Here is a 23187-nt window from a genome sequence, read left to right on the forward strand (position 1 = left end):
GCTGGGAAAGTAGGAATACTTTCCACACCCCCAGGAATATGCACTCTAAACAGATATGTCAAACATTTAAAAATATACAAGCAAAACATAGTGGGATGAAACTAGCTAGACTTGTAGTAGTATCTTTGCCAGTATACTCTCCTCAACCATCTTCTCCTTACCATTTCTCCAGTATCCTAAACGTATACAACTTTAAGCTTGCTCTTGCCTGTATATTAGTTATTTGGATATCATTAGTTCCTCATAACAAAAAAAAAAAAAAAAGCATAGGTTAAATCCAAGTACTTATAACATGTGAAAATTCATAAGGAAAATGATGCATGACATTAAACTCCTAAAAGTCAAGTCCATATCCAACCATTAATACATTCTGAATATCCAAAATATATATTTATATTTACCTCTTGAATATCAAATCCAATTACAGTATGGAACAGTTGTACAGTTTTGTCACTGAAAATACCACTCAGTAGCTGAAGCCCCATTTTCCTTTCTTTGTTTCCCCACAGGTTTATAGGTCAAAACGCTTATGCTATATTTACACAGGTTTGATTCAAATCAAATCCTGCCTAAAGGGTGAACAGCTATTCTTTAGTCACAAAAAGATAATCAGATTTAGACTCTTATATTGTATGATTTTCATTTAAAAGTTGTTGAAATTTTGTATGGAAAAGATGTTTTACATCTCATGTTGAAAATGCATGTAAAAAGTATTGGGCAACACCAAATGAACTGTTACTTCATAACCCACAGCCTCCTGGAATCCTCAGCATTCTGGAGCTCTTATTTTTGTAGGAATATCAACTCAAAGCAGGGTCCCAGTCAATGTCAGTTTACTGGTGTAATCTGATAATTTGCTTAAAATAGTACATGAAATATTTCACATATGCAGTTGCTACTCCTTACCTGAAAATACTTATATTGAAAATAATACAGTGCACAAGCTAGCTATGTAGACAATCCATTACGTTAGCTTTCAAGTCTAACTGCATTTATTCGTAATCAATTTCCATAGCAGGGATTCCAACCCTTTGTAATAATACTCTTCTAAACAGCAGTGCTAAAACTTCTCAGTTTATGTATTTTTTTAAAATGGGAATAAAACAAATAGCCTTTGCAAAACAAGGGTGGGGGGTGCATTGGGAAGAACAGTTTAATCAAGTGGCTTAGCAAGTGAAACATGCATTCTGTGTACAGAGTTCTAGCTTCACCATATCCTAAGCCACGCTGAAAATGCCTCTATCACTGACTTTTTCTTTGGGCTTGTTAATTATCCCCCGCAAGAGGTCAACTGCCTTAGTATATACCATTAAGGTGAAATAAGTTCCACATAACTACCCAATGTTTTGGGATCTTAGTTGTAGTCTTTGCTTATGTGAAGAACTGTTATCCAAAATTTGAAAAGTTTCAATTGGTCCCCTGGTTTTCCTGTATGCCACTCCTATCCCTTCAACATTCACATTTTAGAAAGCCTGTGGATCAGAACTGGGCACAGATTTCAAGTAAGTATTCACCAATGTTCACGTAGCAGTAAGAACAATTTTTTATGTACTTAATTGCACAGTGCATCCTGCTTGCTAACTTCATGGTATCTGCACAATGAACTGCAGATTAGAGTTCTCCTGCAACATTATCCAAGTCCCTAAATACAACAGTATTTAGTTAAGGAAATAGCCTCTCCGAAACTAGCTGTTTTACATATGACTGTACTGGCAGTCTATTAATCTAAATCTTTGATGCTCACTGTGACTTCTTCTGTATAAAACTGCATTGTTAGCTCACATACTGTTCCTCAGAGGCTGTAGGTCATGTGCAAACTTGAAAGCATTACTTGGATCATGATACTGAATAAAATAGAATGAATAAAAATAGCCTCAGCTTTGATCGTTGTGATTTCTAACTGTTATACAGGGCATTTTCAATGTTGAACTCTACAGGTTTATTACGCACATTGAAATCTTTTCTTCACAAATGGCCTTACTCTATTCCCATTTAAATCAACAGGAAAAACAATCCGGCCCAAACTCTCAATTATGAACGTCAAGGTATTGTATCTGAAGGCTATATGTCAGTTTAAATCAACACAGCATTAGCTGAGTTATAGATGCATTTGTATACTCTAGGATTATCCCCAGTGATTCTCCAAGTCTCTAAATCCTTAAAAATTACCAGCACACTATCAAACAAAATTCACATGTGTGGAAGGGTAGTGGAACTTTAAGCTTAGTACTTTTTGCCTCCATTAGTTATATAACTTTGGTTGCAGACTTGTTTTTTATTATTTGCCTCTTCCCCAGAGTGACTTCCAAAACTTTACAAATTTCCAATTTAATCAAAAGTATCAAACGGACACAGAGTTTTATCTGTATTTATCTCACCACGGCTGATCATTAAGCATTTATGTAAAATCCAGTTCATCCCTTCCTCTTCTTGCCTTAGCCAGTTCAGTGTAGCCACAATCCAGAGTTTGAGACATGAAAATTGGCTTCCATGGTGATAAAATGTCAAGAAGTGGATCAGACAAGAAAAGAAGGGTAATTACACAGAAGAAAGTTTCTGTTTCTATTTAAATATATTTTTAATCAGCAAACTAGGAAAGAAAATAATCATATTGCCCAATAGCTTAACAAAGTTTTAGTAAAGCATTTTTGTAAGAAAGTCAGACAGGACCTTTACATCCTGCTAAATGTAAATAGATATTGAGGCAACACAAATCATATAAAAAAAGCTATTTTCTTTAAGTTAAAGACAAACAATTTTCAGTAACATGATATAATATTTAATTAAGTGTTTTTTTCAATTCTCAAATAGTTACAGACATAACGCTGACTATTATATTGGCCATCGCCATTGGTCAGTAGGAGGTTCTTCAACTAAAGGCTCCCATGGTTTCCACTGTACCATTTTTCTTGCCAGAGAGAGCTCACTTTCAGCCTGTCGATAAAAATATACAAGAGATTCTTAATTTTAATTATATTCTGAGATATTGATCTAAGTCTGATTAATCTATAATTGGAGAACATATTTTATGAATTTACAAGCTGTTTGAATAACAAAGTTCCATCTAGAATGCTTTGCAAGCAATTCAGCCATTGGGCCAATGGATCACAAAGCAAAGCCATAAATTCTATTCTCATATCTGAACAGTCAATGAAGCTCACTGTAATTATGATAGAGTTCAAATTTACAGGAGTAAGTAGAATGGCACTGCAGGTAAATTAAGAAAATGCAGAAATTTGCATTTCTACCTACCCTATACCTAAGGCCATACCAAATTCATGGTCAATTTCACAGTCATAGGATTTTAAAAATTGTAAATTTCATTATTTTAAATATTTAAATCTCAGATTTCACCCTGTTGCAATTCTAGGGGTCCTGACCAAAAAAGGAATTGTGGGGGGAGTCTCCAGGTTATCGTAGAGGGGTTGCAGTACTGCTACCCTTACTACTGCACTGCTGCTGGTGGCGGCACTGCCTTCAGGGCTGGGTGGCCAGAGAGCAGCGCCTGCTGGCCAGGCGCCCAGCTCTGAAGGCAGAGCTGCTGCCACTAGCAGTGCGGAAGTAAGGACAGTATTGCCACCCTTACTACTGCACTGTTATTGGCGGGGCACTGTCTTCAGAGCTGGGTGCCCAGCCAACAGCCACTGCCCTCTGGCTGCCCAGCTCTGAAGGCAGTATAGAAGTAAGGGTGGCAATACTGCAACTCCCCCAAAATAATCTTGCGACCCTCCCCCCCCCCCCGCAACCTCTTTTTGGGTCAGGACCCCAATTTGAGAAATGCTGGTCTCCCCGTCAATCTGTGTAGTAGAAGGAAAAAGCACACAAAGACCAGATTTCACGGGGAAAGACCAGATTTCATGGTTTGTGATGCATTTTTCATGGTGAATTTTGTAGGGCCCTAACTATAGCTATTGTACAAACATACTGCTCATGACATAACAAGAGTTCTCTATTTGGGACAGAACCTCTACTTTAAATAGCTAGAAGTTTGCAGATTAATAATTTGATTAGTTGAACACGAGTGAGAAAAAAAACTGAATAAAAACAGAATAGCAGCAACCCAACTGCTCTTAAAGGCAAGCAGAAAACATAAATGCTTATTTGTATTGCAGTAATTCCTAGGGGGCTCCAAGGTAGGTGCTATACAAACATAACAAAAAGATTCCTCTGTCTTGAAGAATTTACAATCCATTTGTAAAAGGAGATTAATCAGATGTTGAATTAAGGCCAATTTACAACTAAATTAAAACAAATTGTAGAATTATATTATATAACCCCAAATAGCATGAATAAGATCATTCATTACAAACATACCTTTACCCTGGCAACCCAAGATCAGACTACTCAACATCCACTCCAAGTGACACTGCAGCAAATTGTTTCCCAAACTGTGGGTCAGGTCACCTAAAAGGAGTTCAAGACCATTCCAAGGGCAGAAATGGTCTTAGCTCCATGTAATCACCAGAGCAACTCAACCCACATCTGTGGGGGGAAACAATTCACAGAGAAACTCCAGGCTCCAAGGACTGCTCCGTCACCTTTCCTGTCTGACTGGCACCCAAAAGAGAAGGAGTCAGCAAAGATTCCATACTCCCAACCCCACTGCAAAAGTGCTTTCTAACTGAAGAGCAAAGAATGACCAACACCTCTTTTTAAACCACCCACCTTCCTGTCTTCCCTCCCTCCTCCATCATGATCATGCAGTCAGAGAACATAACAAGCAGGAAAAGTTGCTCAAGCACTACACTTCTCCTCTTTGGCCCACAGGAGTACTTGAACACTAATATTGTTCCTCTAAGCCAAGCATGGATCTCTCTTAGGGTTCATATGTGGGTAGGACAGATACTCCTGGGGGAATTCTGTGTCACTGTGCATGCAGAATTTGTACATTGAGAGTGTTGAATTTCCCTTTTCTCCGCCACAGAAATGGGCTGCAGAACTGTTGCAAGTAGAAGATACTGCCTGGGTGGGGAGGAAGGAAGGAGGAGCTGGACAGTTCCTGGCAGCTGCAGTTCCCAGCATGCCCTGAAAGAAGGGGGTGGCACACTAGCCCAGGACCCAGCATCAGGCTGTTTCTCCCTCTGGCTTCCCAGGCTATGGGGGATTAGGGTGTGCGGGTGTCTAGGCTGGTGGGGGCCCACAGCGGGGCTCTGGGGGATGTGTACGAGTGTCTGGGTGGGATGTGCTCTGCAGCTGGGCTCTGGGGGTGGGGGTTTATGGGCTGGGGGGGCACCCCACAGAAAGGCTCTGGGGAAGGAGGGGACACGAGTGTCTGGGCTGGGGGGAGAACCATGGCTGGGCTCTGGGGGATGGGGGGGGCGGGTCTCTGGCCCCCTGCTGGGCTCTAAGGGATTGGGGGGGGGGCGCAGAGAAACAGGATCTTCTTTAACTCTGTACTCCTGGGGGAATTTTTTGGGTGTCTGTATTCTTACAAACAGTTGCTGACAGGTATTTTGAAATAAATTACCAAAATACTTAAAAAACTGTCCTGATTATATAGTGTAATTTTGACAAAGTATGTAGAATTTGTGTGCAGAATTTTTAGGTGCAGAATTTCCCCAGGAGTAGACAGAAGAAATATGAAGAGGGGAAGAGAAGAGGGGAGGGGAAAAAAAAAATCCACAAGAAGAAAGAAGTAGGAAACAGACTGAACGGAAGTGGCAGAGAAAGTTAGTGCAGGGGGATGGAAATCCTCAAAAATATAAAGAGGACTGAAGTAAGACTAGACAAAAAGATATGTGAGAATAGAAAAAGTAGGTAGGCCCTCCACAGTTGAGCAACTTCAACTCACTAAGGTTGGAAACTACTCCTGGCATATATTATGCTGATAATGTCACAACCACCATATAATCCTGCTGGAGAACAGAGCCAACCTAACTCCATAATTGGGGTTGAGGGTGGTTAATTAAGCACTTTTCTTTTATTACTGTATTGCCCACTTATTAAAAAATATGCCATCAAGAGGATAACACTTTGGGACAAAAAGTAATTTGTATAACTGTGTTCCACAGTTCAAAAACCTCACAACTTTCTTGACTCAAAACCTCCCGAACAACATATGCCATAATGTCATTAAGCAAGAACTGGTTATCTGCAGCTTCAGAGGACCAGAAGGTGAGGAGAGTTTTACTGTACACTGTTGCTAAACAGTCTTCTCATTCACTGTTTAGACATTCAGCACAACCCCGCAACGAGTTAATTTTTTAAAAATATATAGTTTCTACTCACATTTATGATTGAAATCAATGTACTTTTCAGTTCCCATATAACACAAGCTGTCAGCAATTTTGATCTCAGAAACTGCTATTCTGTAGTAGGATTTCCCACACTTGAAAGCAATATTTAGTCCTAAGTACACAACTCCAATCATTAGGAGTTCCGTCTGCAAATCTGAGAGCAAAATTCAACCATTAGCGCATACTTCCCATAAGATAAAGGACTCTGACCTTCACTAATGTAAGGTTTGTCAAATAAGTTGCAGTGCAAAGGATCGTTATTAGAGAAAGTAACTGAAAGAGTTCATGGAGGAACAGTATGTTAATGTGGGATCAGGGAAGTTTACTAGTTTTTCCTTTTAGTTGCATCATTTCTGCCTTAGGGTAAAAATCAGTCATCTTTACTATTCAGTACTTAGGATCTGATTTTGCCATATCTTGAAGAAAAAAAAGTTCCTTCTTTTAGTTTTCTTGACCTTGCTTGAACCAAAGGCTGGTAGAAAGTGTCATTTTTATTCAGAGAGTTTAAGGCTAGAAGGACCACTAAATCATCTAGTGCAGGGATTGGCAACCTTTGGCATGCAGCCCATCAGGGAAAGCCGCTGGCAGACCAGGATGGTTTGTTTACCTGCAGCGTCTGCAGGTTCGGTCGATCGCAGCTCCCACTGGCCGTGGTTCATTGCTCCAGGCCAATGGGGGCTGCGGGAAGTGGTGGCCAGCACATACCTCGACCCATGCCGCTTCCCGTAGCCCTCATTGGCCTGGAGTGGCAAGCCGCAGCCAGTGGGACCTGCGATCGGCGGAACCTGCAGATGCTGCAGGTAAACAAACCGCCCAAGCCTGCCAGCGGCTTTCCTTGACGGGCCACGTACTAAAGGCTGCCGATCCCTGATCTAGTCTGACCTCCTGCATAACACAGCCCATTAATTCACCCAGTTATCCCCAAACTGTGCTCAATAGTTTGTGTTTGGCTAAAGACTATTTCCCAGAAAGGCATCCAGCCTTGATTTGAAAACATCAAAAGATGGAGAATCTATTACTTCCTTTGGTGGCTTCCTTCAGTGGTCAGTCATATGTAGTCTTCTTGTAGAGACCATCCTCACAGTTACAAGGGCTAATACAGTACATGGACTGAATCTTAAATAGCTAAAAGCACTTTTTACTTCCATGCACATATGGATCAGGCAAAGCACATTCACTTCCTTCTGTGATGAAAATAATGTCTGTTTAGAAAAGGCATGCTGCTATTATATATTTAATATACTGTTAATGCTCGTCATTTCTCTTTTCACAGAAGAGCAAAGAAAGCACTCATATCTAGTTGTTGCCTTTCAGCAAAGGCATTTTTAAACAATATTCAACTTTACCTGTATTATCACTTCTTCAATCTGACCACTTTTCATTTTGTCTTCTAGTTTTTCGACATTAGGTTCCTGTGAATTCAGGTAATTTAAAATATCAAGTGCAGAACTTAAAGACATAACTTAAAATAGATCATACAGTGTCCAATTCTTCCTAAACGTAACCACTCAAATGAGTTAGCTTCAAGGTGACCTATTTTACACTACAGGAATACATGATTCCTGTACTGTTCTTTCCTGCTATAAGCAATGTCTCATTGACAATATAAAGACAGTCAAATACCCCCCAAAAGTTATTTTACTGCAATTCAGATGTACAGAGAAGCAAAAATAGCATTCTGTTGTACCACAGATTGTCGACGGAAAGTGGGATCATAGCTTTCTGGAGAAATAAGATACTCATCCTTTCAACAAGTCACTGTAGTCAAACAAAAGCAAGAATGCAATACTAGAACGAGCTATTTGACCCTACCCAATGGAAAAGTGGTTGTTCCAAAAATGTTGAACAGCAAGAGCTAAAATAGTGCATTTGGTAAAAGAGTGAGTGAGTGTAAATAAAATAAAATACCTGGAAGTCTGCTATTCTGCAAATCTTCAGATAACTACTTTCTATTTCTATTTTTAGCAGAAATCAGTGATAAGACACCATTGCTATTTTCTAGTTAAATACACAAAAGAGTAGTAGTTTATGTAATCAGAAACAGTATGTGACCGTGATCATCTCCCTGAAACAGATAACTTCTATATGTTCTTTGAAGATAAACTGAGATTTTGAGAATACTATAGTCTTTGCTGTACAAACTTTGCATATAAAATATTTACAAGTAGTGCTATACTTACTGTTTTTACCATGTTAAACCGCTCATTTACAATCTGTTCAGTGTATTTCCTATATGCTGCATCTTTGGGGATGTCCTGCAGAGCAGCGAGAATTTTTGTATACAGTATCCTCAGGTGCTGAAATGATTGGAAGAAAGGTGCAAGTGTGTAAATAATAAATGACTGTTAACAGAAATATTTAAATAATTTACGAGCCCACAAAGTAAAATATAGAGAACTGCAGCATTCAAATTCACACTGGCTATACCAATAAAGTAGCTGGGTTTGAGTGCAGGATTCTGACCTGGGTTTGGGCCAGGATGCATTTCAATTCGGGGTTCCAGTTTGGACTCAACTGTAGAGTATAAAACTACCTTGCTAATCTTCTTGACTTTCTTCATGAACTGTGCTGTGAATGTTTTAATTTGTTCTCAAGATTTGGCCTTTAACATCTCTGAGATAGATTAATCGGCACAAAGCCTTAAAGAAAAAAAAAAAAAAGCAAATCATCAAAGCCAAAAGATATAGCCACTTCCCTCCTCCCCCCAGAGTACACTAAAAAGGGCACCTGTTACCCGTGCCAAGAGTAGAATGATTTCATTTACATTCATCAGTAGAAAAGTCTGTGGATTTGGATAAACACCCTCAGCATGTTTTTAAGAAACTTCACGGGTTAGGAAAAAATTCGCAGTAGCTGGGAAACAGATGAGATTGGGCTGCAGTAGAAGGTGGATAGTGGAACCAACAGGGTAATTTCTGAGTGGAAGGAATAGGAGTGGGAAACTGGAGGTAAGGGCAAGGAGCAGAAGCAGGATTATACAGACAACAGCAGGAAAAGAGAAGGAAAATAGTGTGTTAAGACCAAGGGGTTAATTGAAGCCCTGATGAGTTTATGACTCAAATTGTTATAAATTAAAATCTGAAATAAATTCACGCTCCTAGAAGTTGTAAGACAGCCCTGCAGATATGGCTTTTTATCTGTGAGAGTTAGTTTTATACGCCTGTTAGTTTTATACTCCAAGCAACACTAGCAGTGGCACTGGCACGATCTCTCCCTAGTGGGATTATTGTGTAGTCTGAAAATTTCCATGTTTCAGGGAAAGATATGGGATTGCTGTGATATTAAACAATCAAAGAGTTCTTTCAAATTCGGTAGTGGACAAATGTCATAAGTCAGTGGCCCCCAAACTTTTACCTTGTGCCCCCTCTTATCCCTGCCTGTCCCCCGCCCGCAGCCAGGAGCGGAGCTGCTGCTTCGGGGGGGGGGGGGGGGGGGGAAGAAACGCAGACGGGTAAGGGGGCCAAGGCTGAGGCCACAGCTGGGGGAGGCCAAGGGCACAGGGGCAGGCTGGGGGTCCCGGGCAGGGCCAGGAGCAGAGCTGGCAGCTGGGGGCCAGAAGCAGAGTTGAGTGTTGCTCTCTCCCCACCCCCTTCATGGGAGATGGCCTGGGCCTCAGCACCCCCCCAGGGGGGCATATCCCTCACAGTGGGGGCCTCTGTTCTAGATGACCTAGCAAGCTACTTCCTTAGGAGTGCCAGTGAGAATTATCAAGAGATGTATTCTTTGTATTACAGTAATGCCTACGAGCTACAGTCTTGAGCCAAGGCCCAACTACACTGGACACTATACAAACCTAACAAAATGTGGGTCCCTGCTCAAAAGAGTTTACAATCTAGACACAGCTCCTGCCCCGTAGATCAGGTATTAAATATTACAGTAAGATTAGAATCGAGCTGCAGAATCTATTATTTGATCTGGGAAAATCTATGTATGTGGAATAATAATTACATTTACAATCCCCCAAACCTAAATAGTTGCACTCCATCTGGTAAGTTACACAGTTCTTTTCACCATTTTAGGGCTCTACAAAGAAAAATATTACTACTTCATGTTTCCTCAGAAAAAGGCCTTACTGTAAGTGATTTTGGAAATTAATTGTTTCTAAGAAGCAACTACCAAGTTAAATTTTTATATTTATAGAACAAAAAACATCTGCAAAAGATCTGCCTTTTTTATTTGTAAAAGAAAACCTTTCCAGACCATAGCCAATATTCTCCATCAAACAAAGTTTTGGAGCTGGTCAAATTTTGGATTTCAAATAACTGTTCTCGCTGTAGGATCATAAGATACTTAAAATATACACATAAGTCAAGCAAAACAAGTGAATACTCTGATTTTCAGTCCATTTCAACTAGATATACTTGAAACATACCTCGTGAGGTGTCTCAGCTACAGCTAGTCCCACGAGCCCAGTGGTCTGTACAAACAGAACACATTTAGTAAGTGAATGCATTTATTTCAAGTCTTTTTGTAATACACACTATTGACTCATAACTTCAGCTGAACGGACGCACATCATGGGAATTACAAAATGTGGAGTTAAGGATTAAAAAAAAACCACGCATATCTTGGGAGCTGCAGGCCAAGATGCTCCATCTCCCTTTGCTGAGGGCTTGTCTTCACTTACAGCACAGCAGCTGCACTTCTCCCATCCCCATACTTAATCCACCACCCCAAGAGGTGGTAGCGATGTCGATGGGAGACGCTCTCCTGCCAACATAGCGCTGTCTACATAAGGGATTAGTTCAGTATAACTATGTCACCCAAAATCCACGTCCCTGAGCAACATAATGATCCCGGACTAGGCCAGGTCTGTAGCGCAGACCTGGCCAGCACCGCGACGGGTGCACTACAAACACGCGGAGAAGGGGGGCGGGGGGGCAGCTCACGTTAAGCAGTGTGTAGAATTAACGCTTTCTTTCCCGGCTGTCAGACTGGCTGTTTCTCTGTTTTGCTCCCAAAGCAAAACGAGCAGCCAGCACCCGCGGAGCTGTCAGCGTCGGGGACTGTCCCTGCGAAGGGCCCTTGCCAGCGCTGGCTGCTCGGCGCGTCCCGAGAATCCTTGGCTCCAATCGGAAGCGGAGGGGGGAGAGTTTCACCAGGCCCACCACCATCAGCCCCCGCCGGCCGCCAGGCCTGCCCTTGCCCAGGCAGGCACCGCCGCGCGGGAGATGGGCGCAGCCCGTGGGCGACCCGAGGCGAGCAGCCCCTAGGCTTGGGCGGGGAGAAGCCGCCCCGCAGCAGCCCCGGGGGACCGGCCACGCGCCCAGCCCTACGGGAGGGGAATCCTCAGGGACCCGGGCGTGGCGGTGCAGGAGAAGCCCACGACCCGGGCCCTCACCTTCTTCAGCGCCCCGGCCATGGCTGCGGCCAAGCAGTACACCTCTCACACCAACCGCCCGGGACTGACCAAAAACGCGCATGCGCCTCGTGATGTCTTTGGGCTGTTGGTTAGAGGACAAGCCGGTTGAAGCTGAAAGCCGCATGCGCCAAAAAGGCCGGGCCTGAGAGCGGGGCTGTGGGAGTTCTGTGTCTGAGTGCGCGTGCGTATGCGGCACGGTAATCGCATGCGCCGTTTCTGAGTGAGGCGGGCCTGCGAATGGAGGATTGGAGAGCATGGGGAATGCGCATGCTCTCGGCGCAAAGCGTCAGTAACAAAATGAACTTGCGCTACCTGCGCTCAGAGGCCGAGGCCATGAGTGGCCCGTACAGCGCTGCGCCTGTGTCTGGCGCCCTCTGGCGGATGGAGGGGGAGTCACAGCGGCAGGAGGGCTGTCCGGCCGCACGCGAAATGACGCTATTTAGGTGTCACGAAGCGAGAATGGGGCCTGCTGGGGGGGCTCTGGAGCGAGCCGGCTTGTGTCAGCCCTGGACGCGCCGTGTGACAGGGGAATCGCGGCCCCCTGGACACGCCGCGTGATGGGGATCTCAGCCCCCAGCACCACGGATACGCCCACAGCCCCGTGAACACACTGAATGCATGGGATGAAGTGAGCTGTAGCTCCCAAAAGCTCATGCTCAAATAAATTGGTTAGTCTGTAAGGTGCCACAAGTACTCCTTTTCTTTTTGCGAATACAGACTAACACGGCTGCTACTCTGAAACCTGCAGGGCAGGGGGTCTCCACTTGCCCCATCGCCAGCGGCGTGCCAGTGACACTGACAATCCCCGTGCCAGCGAGAGACAAGCGATGATGTGGTTCTGTAAGCGGCCGCTCCGCTGTGTCCCTGCCACCAGTCACTGGGGCCCTACGGAAGTGCATCTAGTACTGTGTTTCCAGGGCTGTCAGCGGCGGACGCTCAATGGAGGGCTCTTCCCTTGGGATGCTCCTTGACGTGTGCCACTGGAGTCTGGGGCTGTCCATAATTTATATAACACACTTTTGGTGATTTTCAAGACTCACCCTTTGTAACACTGAAACAAACATGGAAAATTATGGAACCCCTCGAATGCAATACGTAATTTTTGGTGAACACCAGAACTGCCTTCCAAGCTAGGGTAACCATATGTCCCAATTTTATAGGGACAGTCCCGATTTTGGGGTCTTTTTCTTATGTAGGCTCCTATTAACACCCCCCCCCGTCCCAATTTTTCACATTTGCTGTCTGATCACCCTATTCCAAGCTCTCTCTGTTGTGATGACTGAATATGTCGGGCCAATTCTTGGTCCCAATGAAGTCAAAGAGAGTTTTTCCACTGACTTCCGTGAGATCCGAGCCAAGCTCTTAGGACCTGATCCAAAAGCCTTTGCAACCAATGGGTGGTTTTCTTTTACTTGGATAAGGCCTTGAGGGTGGTAGGGTTGTGTGCTGATGGCAGGTGCATTCTCTGTGCAGGATGGGACATTAATAACATTTTATGTCTCTGAAAAGTGTTTTATATGTTTTTTGGAAGCACTTAGTGATACCTACAGTTTGATAGTTATCATATTAGCTAATGAATCAAAGCATTATTTACATACATTTGGAATACATCAAAATGCACTGCTGAAAACATGGAAAAGAATTGTTTAAGATTTGGGGTCCAGAATGACACTGCAGGGATCCCTGCTTCAATTATTTTGATGTAAATAGTGTTGGTAACAAGTTCAAATCAGTTATTTCTGGATTAGATATCTTGATACTGGGCCCAAAACAGCCTCCATAGATCTGAAAACGATCCTATATGGGTATTTTTGTGCAGGGCTGAGCTATGCCACTATAAATTTGTTTACTAAGGACAGACGGAGAAAAACAGCTAACTTTGCTTCCTCACTTTACTAACTCACTACTCACTTCATCCATTCATTATGCGTCACTCTATTTTTCATAGTATATCTGAATATAATTTTGCAGTGCTGCCCAACTACATGAAAGCTGGCCTAGCTTCTACATGGGAGCTGTTTAAGAAACTTCAACATGGAAACACTGGGAATGTCTCATGTTTTAGCTGCTTCTATGAACTTCTCTATAATGCTACTGTAGGTAAGGTGGAAATTCATATGTTCGGCCATATTCCTGATTTTCTGACTCATTTTGCACAATAGTCATCCAGCATTAACGGAACAAATTGATTTTTACATTACAGGACTGTAAATACATAAAGTCTAGCAAGTGAGTAAAGTACCTGCAATAATCATCTACCAGTACTTTAAAAAGCCTCTAGATTACTCTATAATTTATCTGTTGTCTCAATAATGAGTTATCTGTGTTGACTATCTTGACTATCTTATACATTCTCAATGCACAATAAATTAACAGCATCATAAGGAGGCCTGAGCATAGCCTTTCTGTTGTGAATTGACCCCAAGATGTAAATTCTTACAAACTATCTCAATTTATCCATATTTGCCAATGCAGGACTCTGGCTGAGATTCTGATCTCACTTATACTGGTATTACATCCAACGAAATTAAATTAACTTTAATGAAATTACTGCTGATTTAAACCATTGTGAAATCAGACTCAGACCCCAGGTGTGTACATAAACTGCAAAACCGGATGTAGTTTTTCAATTTAAAAGAGAAAAAAGTCTGCATTATCCTTGTATTATGCATATGTACTAGTGCTGGTTATGGTTATGTGACAAGAAGGGAATTAGTGGATTCAGGGGTCAGCAACAATAAGAACATGTCTGTGTTCTCAAATGAGAATTTTTTTTCCCTTACTATCAGCTTGTTATAAGCCCACTGTAGGGAAGGTTCTCTGCACTAGTCCTGTCCATCATAGTGAATGGTGTCTCTGGAACCTCACCACACTTGGTCAAGTAACATGGGCAAGGTATGTCACTGTGAACAAAATTTATTATTATTAGTTTATGTATATTGCAGTAGTGCCCGGAGTCCCTGTTTAGAATGGGGACCCCATTGTTCTTTATACCGTACAAACACATATGAAGATGGGGCAATGGAGCTATGACAATTTGTCTCACCCTCATTTTACAATCTAATAAAATTCATTTGATTAGAGTGGTTAAAGGACAGGCAGAGATATGGGAAGCTTATGGTCCTTAGCCTGTGGTCTAATCTGGGATGAGTTTAGTTTAGTCACTTGTGCCTCAATAAATATAGCTGGATACATGGATAATAAAATAACCAGGATTTAACTCAATCTGTATCTGAGCTGTGTTTTTGTAGGTAAATAAATTAAGTGGAGAAAAAATCCAGTTTGCCACTCACCCTGTGGCTGTGGTTTAACTTGCTAGATACTAATATCCTTGATGGCATTACTCAGAGCTTCTTGGTCAGACTTGTCAGCATTGACTATGATGCTGTGTCTCCAGCTTCTGTTTTAAAATGGAAATTATTAAAAGACTAGGATTGGCTATCATGGAATCTGTAAATCTTGGCATCACATCAGGCTCAGAATGTCTACAAAAGTTTGAATAAGTGAGAGATTGGGAGCTATTTTGTGACACATAGCAATGTGACAAGATCTGTCACTGTAGAAGACTAAATATTTGTACAACAGCTAAACCTTTCTTGGTTTTATTTCTTTTTAACAATATGTATATATGTTAGTAAATTTTGTTAATACAGCTAGTGAGTCTAAGTTGGCAGATCATTTATTTTCTTAACAAGAGCTGTTTGAACCAATCAAGCACACAGATAATCTTATTATACCAGTCAGACCTCATGTTACTTTTGATGAGATTCTAGAGAAGTCGTGCATAATACTTTCCTGTGGGGTGGAGTCTGCTTATGTTACAGTTGTACGAGGTCAGACCTTAATTTAACTCCCAACTGCGTATTTAATTTTAGAAAAAGCACAAGACACACCACCGTGCAGGGTACTATTCCTGTCTGTTCAAAATACAGGCCCCAGAGTAACAATGACAAGATGATGGATTGAAAAGGTGAGAATATGATATGTTTTATCTGTATCTTGCCAATTAGCCTAATGGTGAAGTAGATTAAAACTGTGAATAATGTGTAACAGAGTGAATCCAGTTTTAAACTGCTATTAATTCCTGTATTGCTGTGAATAACCTCTTCAGGCTGGGATACCTAAAGGCCTTTCAGTTATAGAGAACAAAGTTAGGACTGCTTAGTTTATTTCAAAAATGTGAAATCAGATTAGTACGTCTCATTCGCATGCACTAAACATCTGCCTGATATGCTTAAAAGTAATAAATCCTTGACACATCTGTTTCTAAGCAAAGACTCAGTTTCCATGATTTGTGACTATTTCAAATCTTTTGGACTGAAAGAGAGTGGCTTAAAGTGGAACAAATTCTTTTCTATGAAAAATGATCCTTCCGGTTTAGAATGCATAAAAGCTCAAAAATTTAAAAATCTACAGTAATCAGTAGTTTCTTGGGAACTTGTTTTTTCAGGATAAAATAAAAACAAAACAATTTGGTCTATTAAAAAAATCTGGAAAATATTCTTGATCTTATGAGACCACTGTGTCCGTGCCTGAACAGTAGAATTTTCTCGAAAAAGCAACTGTCTCATCTAGCAATGAGCTTGGTCTGAAAAATGGAGAACAAATTTTCCATGGGTGAAGGAAAGGGAATTTGCCACTGCATCTTTTAACGGCCTCTTTGCTACTTTATGTACAAGTGTATCAGACAAAATATGCTTTTCGTGTGGCCTAATGTACCAGTGTTCTGCCATATTCCATTGTGATCTTAGTGCAACGTTCACATTTCATCAGATCGTCATTACCTCAACACAGCATCGGACCAGCAGTGATATAGCAAGTCAAGCACCCAAAGCATTTATAAACCTCCATCAATGTCCACCATATGCACTTTGGTGAGTTATTTACTTTATCGTACTTGTTCTACCATGTCACAGCTCTTAGCCACTGTATTAGCTTTTTCCCTTTTATTATTAATTATCATCATCGCAATCTCATACAGGATAAGTGGTAATGTTTAGAAAGACACTCTGGAGAAAATATATACCAAAACCACCACTTACCTGACCCCACATTGGCTGAGTCTGTGCTCCAGCAGAGTTCTGTGGTGACTGTGACCTAGTGAATTCTGAGAAATCACAGCAGAAGAGGAGTCTATTGTCCAAGCAGGTATTGACCTTGTGGGTCTAGAAAGAAAAAAGTTATAATTTTATAATAATTTCAAGTGCCCGCTTAGCTTTTCTTTTAGTGCTGAAGTGGGGTTGGGCACGCATCGTATTTTTCTGAAGTGAATGGAATTTATGGTATGTTTTATTAAATTATTTGTATTTCTACAATGTGTGAAGATCCTGATCCTGCCAGGTAGTGAATGGTCTCAGTTCCCTTTGGAGTCAGTGGGACTTGAGAGTATTCAGTACCTTGCGGGATTGAGCCCTACATGAACATCTACCCTATGTAAATTTACCAAACCACTGATAGGGGCCCTGTTCAAGGCACTTGCTATTTATGGGCCTGATCCAAAGCCCACTGACGTCAATGGTAGTTTTTCCATTAACTTCAGTGGGCTTTGATTCAGTCTCTAAAGGTATAAGGGAATAGAAATGGTCAGGAATTTTTTGACCAAATGTTTTTTGTGAGAAAATGCCAATTAATCAAAACAAACTTTTCAAGGTAATGTTTCAGTTTTGACAAAACTGGATGGTCCAGGATGGAATTTCTGTATGTGTAAGGGGGGGAGGAAGAGAGACCGAGAGACCCCCTCCACCAGCATCACCACCACAAGAAGAGCAATTAGCCAAGGTCACTCACCTGGGGCGTAGGAAACCCAAGTCCTTGTTCCAAATTATGCAGAGTAGTGGGTATAAGAGCCTGTTCATACAGATTTGATATAGCTAGATTGCTTCATAGGCAGGTGGATATTCAGAAGTTTCCTGAAGGAGAAGGGAGGGCACTTGACATACATGAAGCCTATCCATCCATGGTGGAGTCTAGTCAAAGTGTAGGGGAAAGTGTGAAGGAAGGCACAACGTTTTATATTGCAGCCTAGTGTACATATTGCACCACTGAACTGTTCTCACTGGAAGCCGGAACTGATGAATACCATTCATTTTCTCATATTAAAGCTATAGAAACATCAGTGCTAAATAACTACATGGCTTCATTGTGAAAATTCCAAGTGAACTTTCTCTAAAAACTTCTCACTTTTTAGCTGTGTGTGTAGTGGGGATAAGTTAGAGTTAGTTGTGTGTTTTGGGATATACTCTATAAATTACTGGTTCATTACTTTTAGAGTCCCTACCCCCACTGCTTGCAAGGTATAGCCGTTCTTTACATAACAGTGTACATTTATTGGTTTCTTTGTATCTAGTTAACACATTTCAATGAGGCAAAAGGGATTTTTGTAGATGCCATTGAAAGTATAGAAGTAAATGTAAAGATGAGGAGGAAAATAAACCCAGGAGAGAACTTCAAATCAAGGATTCTCTTACATGCCAGCCAAGTGTACTTCCAACAGGATGGGATGAAAGGCCGAAGTTCAGTCTTAACTTTGAATGTTCTTGCTTTTGTGGATTTAAGTCAGGCTGCCAACTTTTAATGCTATTTGAAAATTTTTATGTGATTTAATCTATAATGCATTTACCTTGAGGTGCTCGTCCACATATTGACATATTTATGGATTCCTTAATAAGAGCCTGGGGAAGAGATTTGGAAAATACACTGTCAGTCACTTTACTTTGAAGGATTGAAAAATCCTTTGTAGTATCCTCTTTTGAAGTTCAACATTGAATTTCTTCCTCTTTTGCCTAACAAAGCCTGGACAATGTCAGAAAAAAATATTTGTCTACCTTTTTCTTTTGTGCGGGATCAAACGCCAAAGGCTTTGATAAACCTTTTTGCATTATGAGGAGTTTCACAACTTCTCTGGAATTCTTCTGTTATTAACAGTATGGAAGTGTTTATATTGCATTAGATCCTTCCAAGAATCTTGGTCAAAATCCTCGATCTTTACAGTCATCCTTGTTTGCACAGGGAATGAGCCTAGGACTTCAGGATTTGACTGCTTGAACAGAAATGTTACAAACAGTACCTTTTGCTCCTGGTTAAGCCTGTGCAATGGTGTGAAGGGTCTTGGAACATGATTCTATACCCTGATGACCAGTTCATCAGATATTCAGCTGGTGTGTGAAATCTTTTTTTGAATAACTATGTTGAAGCCTGGCTCTGAGACACAAAAGCAGGGGGAGGAGACGCCATTAGAATATTTCTGTCTATTATGAGCTACATAAAGTCTGCTGAGCAGAAAAAAAAAAAGATTTATGTGTCCGCAAAAGCTATTTTTTATTTTTGGAAGTTATTGCTGTCAGAGCTGGCAGTCAAAGCAAAAGATGTGTATGTTTACCTTTAAAGGCAATGGGGCTGTGGTAGTGTTTTCACTTGCCTTCCGAGAGCCCACCCTCATGGGTGACAGTGCTGGCCAAGAGCCTTGTGTCTGAGCATTGGGAGAGGTGTGAATTCATGCTCTGTGCTAGCCTGATGGTATTGCAAAAGCCTGAAATTGGAGTCCTGCAATGATACTTTTAGCTTCTGAGTTATCTTGGCTCTGTGCCATGATTGATCCGTTTTTGTTTTCTCGGGTCTATCACAATATGATAAATAGTAAAGCATTTAGGTATGGGATTGTACCACTTGTGTATGATGTTTTAAAATCAATTTTTAGCTAAGTGCTACAATGCAAAACATCCGGTTCACAGAAGTCAGGTTAGCACTTCATGTGGGAAGAACTGCTTTAAAAAGTGACCGACAAATCATTCTGACAAAATTCCAGCAGCATTAGCAATATGCTGGATGTCCCCCATGGCCATTCTAGGAGAGGTAGTCAACATAATGCTCATTTAATTCGATTGATTAATATTTGTGTAGCACTGACAAAAGTAAGGCACTGTGAGAGTGCTAATTGGTAGGAGGGGTAGTTTAAGTTCCACAACTTCTGCTCCCTCTCAGCTAGGTCCCACTAATACAAAGACCAAACGTGCCCTAAGCTGTTGATGTCACATCAGTCACAGAGACCTCGATGGAACACAGAGCTAGCCTGTAGAGAGTTAGGTAGGTACATTTATTTGGTACAGTTTTATTTTGCAAAGTATTTAATATTTACATTTTGTTCCTTTTAAGATAAAAATGCCACATTTTAAACTTTGCAAAACTGCAGAATATAGTAAAAAGTGAATTTACCTGACTCCCTGCAGAAGGACAATTTTGCAATTGTTATTTACTGACAAGATTTATTATTTGATTTGATATCACTAGCAAAATGCAGGCTAAAGGATCAGAGTGAGAGCTGGAGCAGTGCCAGCACTAGACAGAAGCAGACTAAGCAATTGCGTAAAAGCCCAAGCATCTCAAGGGGACCCCTATTAATAATTAGTATGTGTTGTGGGGGAGGGGAGGGTCCAAAATATTCCTGCTGAGGGCCCCTAATGGGCTAAGCTGGAAAGCCAGGTGGGGTGAATTCAAACTTGTGACTATAGTTAAAAGGTGCAGTATATCCCATTATTCATCCACGGAGACAGCCGACTGCCCCCTTCCCCCTGCACTCCCCCCCCAAACACACACACTTTGGTAACAGTCACTAAGAGCCTAACCCTGAGAGGTGTTGAACACTGCACTCACTTGTATAAAGGCATTGTGAACGTCTAGACCCTCTCAGGACTGCAAAAGTAAGGGGAGCCCCAGATCTTCCACCTGCCCTGGGCAGGGGGCTGGGGTGCCCAAGAGCAGCCCCTGGCCCATGTTCCTGCCCTCTGGGCTCCCTGGGCAGCTCTTATTACTGCCCGGCTCCTGCTTCTGGCCTGGGAAGGGGGACTCAGGAGGAAGAGGAGGAGCAGGGGGTGGGGGCCTTATGGCAAGGGGCAGGTAAGGTCCACCTCTCCCCTCCCCACCCCTTCCACTGGGAAGCGGCTGGCACCGGCCCTGAGCCTGAGGCAGGTGCAGAGCAGCGCCACAAGGAACCTGGGACAAATGCTGTCCTGGAGTCTTTCAGCCCGGTGCTGGGACTTGTACTCTGCATTTTGGGACTGTCCTGCCCAATTTGAGACAAGTGGTCACCCTCCCCTCCCTCACAATGGTTTTGCTCACAGTTCCATAGCATGAAATGGAGGTGTGACCCAACCACTTTTAAGCAGTGGTCCCATATTAAATCAGTTTGGTGGCTGCCACAGTGTCACTCCTGCCACATGGTTACAATGCCACTCACTGAAATTTGCCCCAGCTGCCCCTCCTTACGGGGCAGCTGCACCAAATTTCAGTGAGTGGGATAGTGGCCTGGCACACAGGGTCACAACATCACTGAAATGTGGCCTGGCCAACCCTCTGTCCAGATGGAAGGGCGGCCAAGTCAAATGGTGCCATCACCTGGCACACAGGGAGTCTTTTCCTGTACGGCAGATTGCAGCTGAGTCCGCCAAGAGCTAACCTCTTGCAGGACCAACTCGTGCACTATGTGGGTAAAAGAGAGGAAAGGCTTCCCAGTTGAGGGAGACGCACCTTGTAAGAGGAAGGGCAATGAACTAGTGGGGACTGGAGTGGAGTCGCTACTGTGAGTGGTGGAGACCGAAAGGAGCATCCCCTCTTTTTCCCCAAGATAATCTGAATTGGGACCAGTGCATCTTGTGTCTATTAATGATACAAGATCATTCTGATGTTCTTCTGCACAATAGGGTCTTGTATAGTTCATAAATATTATATCTTATGCACAAGGACTAAACAAACTGGTGCTTAAATTTAGTAAAATACTGTTACATGAATCATTATGTCAAATTATTCACTGTGAATAATTTATTGGAATGAATTTAGCCCCTTTTGTGTTTGTGAATTATTCACAAATTGGTCATTACTTTTACAATTTTTATTTGTTTTTGGCAATTGTCATGAATAGCTAATTAAAACAAATTTTGGGTTATAGATATTCCTGATTTGGTCACACTGAGTGTTTGCTATTCACTATTCATGAAGTAGGACTGGCCATATAAGTCACACATTCCCTGATTGGATGACCTAAACTTTCTAAACAGGAGTCTCTTTTTATTGTTCACAAATTTTCATGAATATTTATTTGTAACTGACAAATCTATTGAATGAATAATAAAAAGAGCTTTTCCAAATGACATCCCATTTCAGATAGTGCTGGCAGGGTTTTCTTTCCGTCATTTTTGCAAATAAAAAATTACTTACCCAAATTTTCATGAATTATCAGAAAAAAGTGCTTGTGATCACTAGTTTTTATTCTTAAGAATAGTCGCAAAATATTTATATGATTTATTTGCCCATCTCTAATCATAGGGCCAAATTCTGATACCTTTGCTCACACAGAATAGTACTTTACTCCACAAGCAGTCCCATTTATTTAAATGCAGTTACTCTTAGGGGTTGTCTACATGACTAGCCAAGGTGCGAATCTACAGCTCACCAGCTTGCTGCACAATAAAATCCCATGTTACTGCTGGGGGAATTCTGCACCACTGCGTGCATGGATAATTAATGAGCTGCGCATATTTTTAATTTTTTGCACAGAAAAAACCTTCTGCCGGTAGGTTGCTGCAGTTCTGCCTTTTACCTTCCAGAGGGCACTGTGGCACTAGAACAGAGCAGCAGCTCCCAGCCAGCTAGGGAAGAGAAAGAGCCTGCCTACTTCACCGCACCTGTCAGGCCAGGTCAGGAGACAGGGGATATGGGGAGACAGACAGTGTGGGGCTGCTGGGGGATCAGACAGTGGCTCATAAGGGCTAGCGTGGGAGGACAGACTGGGGCAGGGGATGAATGAGAGTGGAGGCACAGGGCCACAGGTGGGAGCGAGATGCAGGGCCACATGGGGACGGGGGAAGGGGTGCAGGGCCACATAGGGACAGGGAGATAGCTGAGTGGGAGCACAGTGATACATGGGGGAAGAGGGTGCAGGGCTACACAGGGACAGAAGGGTGGCTGAGTGGGGAACAGAGACACATGGAGAGGGAGGAGTGGGTGTCTGAGTGGGAGTGGAATAACACATGTGGACGTGGATGCAAGAACACATGGGAGTACAGGGACACGTGGGTATAGGGGCAGATGTGCCTGACTGAATGGGAGAGGCTAGGGGTCAGCCAGGGTCTGCATGGGGGAAGCTCCCAAGCAATCTCTCCTAGCCCCGCCCCAAAACCTGTTCCATACTTTTCCCACCCATACCCAACAACCATCCAAGTTCACACTTAGGTTCCTTCCCAGCTATAATTTCCCTCTCCCTCAGTCCTCCATTACCCCTGACTGCCCCAAGCCTTCGCACTTCTTCTGAGGGGTGCGGGAAATATGGTTCTATTTTGTAGTTTAAATGAATTATTACTCAGAGTTCTGTATAAATATGCCTAGTAAGGAATCTACTTGTCAAAAAAAAATTCCTAAATCTTTTTTGTTGTCTGTATTGTAACAGACATATTTGCTGACAGGTATTTTGAAATAAATGACCAAAAATAATTGAAACTTGTGTGATTATATTGTGTTATTTTGACAAAATATGCAGAAGTTGAAAATGTGCACAGAATTTACAAATGTAGAATTATGTACAAAAATAACTGAATTCAA

At 42.2% G+C, this 23187-nt stretch overlaps 2 protein-coding genes across 2 annotated transcripts in view; one reads left to right on the top strand and one right to left on the bottom strand.

Annotated features, from left to right (window-relative positions):
• Positions 1–2553: 2553 nt before the first annotated feature.
• NDUFA5 (NADH:ubiquinone oxidoreductase subunit A5) lies at positions 2554–11752 on the bottom strand. The gene is made up of 5 exons (XM_077834522.1): positions 11578–11752; positions 10609–10653; positions 8417–8533; positions 7583–7648; positions 2554–2934 (listed from the first exon to the last, which is right to left on the bottom strand). The coding sequence occupies exons 1-5, from the start codon at positions 11596–11598 to the stop codon at positions 2833–2835; spliced, it is 351 nt and encodes a 116-aa protein (XP_077690648.1). The 5' UTR covers positions 11599–11752; the 3' UTR covers positions 2554–2832.
• Positions 11753–16462: 4710 nt separating this feature from the next.
• Positions 16463–23187, top strand: part of ASB15 (ankyrin repeat and SOCS box containing 15) — a 33839-nt gene continuing 27114 nt past the window's right edge. Inside the window, exon 1 of the mRNA XM_077807838.1 lies at positions 16463–16472. Within this exon, the coding sequence (XP_077663964.1) occupies positions 16463–16472 (10 nt within the window). The remainder of the gene's footprint in view (positions 16473–23187) is intronic.

Source organism: Eretmochelys imbricata, chromosome 1 (assembly GCF_965152235.1).
Source record: "Eretmochelys imbricata isolate rEreImb1 chromosome 1, rEreImb1.hap1, whole genome shotgun sequence".
Classification (NCBI taxonomy): Eukaryota; Metazoa; Chordata; order Testudines; family Cheloniidae; genus Eretmochelys; species Eretmochelys imbricata.

Coding starts and splice junctions, on each gene's coding strand:
- NDUFA5 (XM_077834522.1), bottom strand. CDS start 11,598: ATGGCCGGGGCGCTGAAGAAG. Junction 10,654..11,577: donor TGGCCGGGGCGCTGAAGAAG/GTGAGGGCCCGG, acceptor CTGTTTGTACAG/ACCACTGGGCTCGTGGGACT. Junction 8,534..10,608: donor TAGCTGAGACACCTCACGAG/GTATGTTTCAAG, acceptor CAATCATTTCAG/CACCTGAGGATACTGTATAC.